Source organism: Gadus morhua, chromosome 3, assembly GCF_902167405.1.
Source record: "Gadus morhua chromosome 3, gadMor3.0, whole genome shotgun sequence".
In the NCBI taxonomy this organism is placed as follows: domain Eukaryota; kingdom Metazoa; phylum Chordata; class Actinopteri; order Gadiformes; family Gadidae; genus Gadus; species Gadus morhua.
In genome coordinates this window covers 8,603,707-8,606,206 of record NC_044050.1, presented here as the reverse complement: position 1 = coordinate 8,606,206, position 2,500 = coordinate 8,603,707, and the positions used below count along the sequence as shown (strand labels likewise).

General features: G+C 53.3%; 1 protein-coding gene across 1 annotated transcript in view; it reads left to right on the top strand.

The window, feature by feature from the left end:
* The window catches only part of gpr179 (G protein-coupled receptor 179), a 16,581-nt gene that overhangs the window by 278 nt on the left and 13,803 nt on the right, over positions 1–2,500 (top strand). The window contains exons 1-2 of the mRNA XM_030351419.1: positions 1–690; positions 1,291–1,399. The exon at positions 1–690 is cut by the window's left edge and continues 278 nt beyond it. Of these exons, the coding sequence (XP_030207279.1) occupies positions 1–690; positions 1,291–1,399 (799 nt within the window). The remainder of the gene's footprint in view (positions 691–1,290; positions 1,400–2,500) is intronic.

Below are 2,500 nucleotides of genomic sequence, written 5' to 3'. Positions count from 1 at the left end.
GGGCTGCTCCCGGAGCTACCGGCCGGGCGCCCGCAACCCCGCCCTGCCGGGGGGGTCCTACGGGCCGCTGGGCGCCGCCGCCGACGGGCTGGCCAACACGGCCAACTTCCTGAACCTGGTGTTCCAGGCCAGCGACCTGCGGGAGGCCACCCTGGAGGAGGACATGGAGTGGTACCACGCCCTGGCCCGGGCGCTGCTGGAGGACACGGCCCTCGTCCAGCGCGCGCTGCTCACCTTCGACGCCGAGCCGGCGGCTGAGCCGGCGGCCCAGACCACCACGCCGCGCCTGGTGCTGGTCGCCCTGCGGGGGCCGGGCCTCAAGGTCCCGACCATCCTGCTCCAGGACCTGACCAAGGCCTGGGAGACCCTGCACCCCCCCGGCCCCCCCGCCGGCCCCGCCCCCGGCTCTGGCCCCGACTGGGACGACGGCTGGTTCTCCGACCTCAAGTTTCCGGGCGCGGGGGCGCGGGCGCTGGGGGCGCTGTCTAAGCGGGTGCTCTTCAACGACCTGGCCACCCTGGACACGCCCAAGTGGAAGCGGGGCGACGGCTACGTGACCAATCGCAGCGGGGTGCGCTGGGCCGACTCCCCCTTCCTGGAGTGCAAGGACGGCCGCTTCCTGCCAGCATGGCTGCTAACGCTCTCCACTTCCTTCTACGGCCTCAAACCAGACCTGACCCCCGAGTTCAGGTCTGTTGAAGGTCTTATGGTTCTATGGTTTCTGTGGTTTTATCGTTCAATGATTTTAGGGTCTGAGTTCTATGTTCGAGGTCCTACGGTTCTAGATTCTAAGTTGGTATGTCTCTATGGTTCTATGGTATGAAATTCTCGTGTCTATGTTCGATGTTCTAAGGTTTTACATTCTAAGGTTCAATCAGTGCGGTTCTATAATTTTAGAGTCCTATGGTTGTTCTAAGGTCCTAGGAAACTCTCTAACCAACAAACATGGCAACAACAAACGCTATAGCATTTAGAACCATGGATCCCCCATTATCCAATCATATCTCTGATCTCCTCTTCCAATAGCTTTTGCTCCTCTTGGAGTTTGTTGAGTAAGAGCTGTAATTGGACAAGGTATGCTGGAGAGAACCTGACATTTAAAAGACAGACATGCTGCTTCCTCAGAATTAACATCAACTCGGCCTTACAGTGGTCTGATCCTTTCAATGCAGCTTTAATTGTAAACGTGTGTGTGTGTGTGTGTGTGTGTGTGTGTGTGTGTGTGTGTGTGTGTGTGTGTGTGTGTGTGTGTGTGTGTGTGTGTGTGTGTGTGTGTGTGTGTGTGTCCAGGGGTGTGATCCGTGTGGACGTGGACATCCAGAGCATCGACGTGGACCAGTGTGCAGTGGGAGAAGGCTGGTTCTCTGACACACATCAGTGCAACCGCACCTCCATGGAGGTAAGACCCAGTCCCCCCACCCCTCTACCAGGACCCCCAACAGCACCACTCTGGGCTCGTTGAGTCTGGTGTTGGCAGTGGGGCCATCCCTGCTCCTCCAGCTACAGTAGTCCTCATGTCCTCACCTATCTCTCCCTATGGGGGTTACTCAAGAGTGAGGTCCACTGGGTTCCATGTCAACCTAGATGGTTTCCTATGATCAGAGAAGAGATAGGACTGAAGCAGAAGCGATCAAGAAAGTCACCTGGTAAGGTTCTAGTGGTGTTGTACCTCTGACCCCCAGCTGTTATTTGATGTGTCTCAAGTCTCAAGGATATAAGTGTCTGCTGAATAGTAAATGACTCCTGCAGGTTCTGCCTGTGGGACTCTTGTTCCCTCCAAGTTGGTTTCTCTGACCGGTCGGACTGGCCTCCTGCAGGTCAGACTGAACGTCAACTCAGCAGGGCTTTTCAAACTGAGCCACCAAAACCAAAAAGGCCCCAAAACATCTCTGCTGCCAAAAGTTATGTTGGTCCAAGTCTGGAATACAGAGCTGGGCTGCACGCCTTCAGAAAGCCAAAACTGTATCCTACCCTTAATGACAATGTTCACCCCTTTTTTTTTTACATGTTAGAATGAAGTGGACTTACCACTGCAGGCATAGGGGCAGTACACCCTTATGAAAAGAAGATTGTAATAATTGACTTAGCTTAAGTAATAAACTACAAATTCTTAGAAAGAGTCTCTTAAACAGGCATCTAGAACTTGATTTGAAACCCTGAACTGGGCGTATTCATATTTCATATATATGTTTTTCTTTCTCCAGTTTTTTCCTTAAAGGTCCCATGACATGAAAATCTCACTTTATGAGGTTTTTTAACATAAATATGAGTTCCCCTAGCCTGCCTATGGTCCCCCAATGGCTAAAACTTGCGTTTGGTGTAAAACGAGCACTAGCTGTTCTGCTCGCCTTTGAAAAAACGGAGGATCCTACTGCTGATTTGGAATGTCTTTATTTATGTCGTCATTAAGCATCTAAGCTCCTCCCCTTACTCTGCCTGGCCCGCCCAGAGACGTTGGCCCGCCAATGAGACACGACCGTGCGAGCGCCACGTGTGTGTG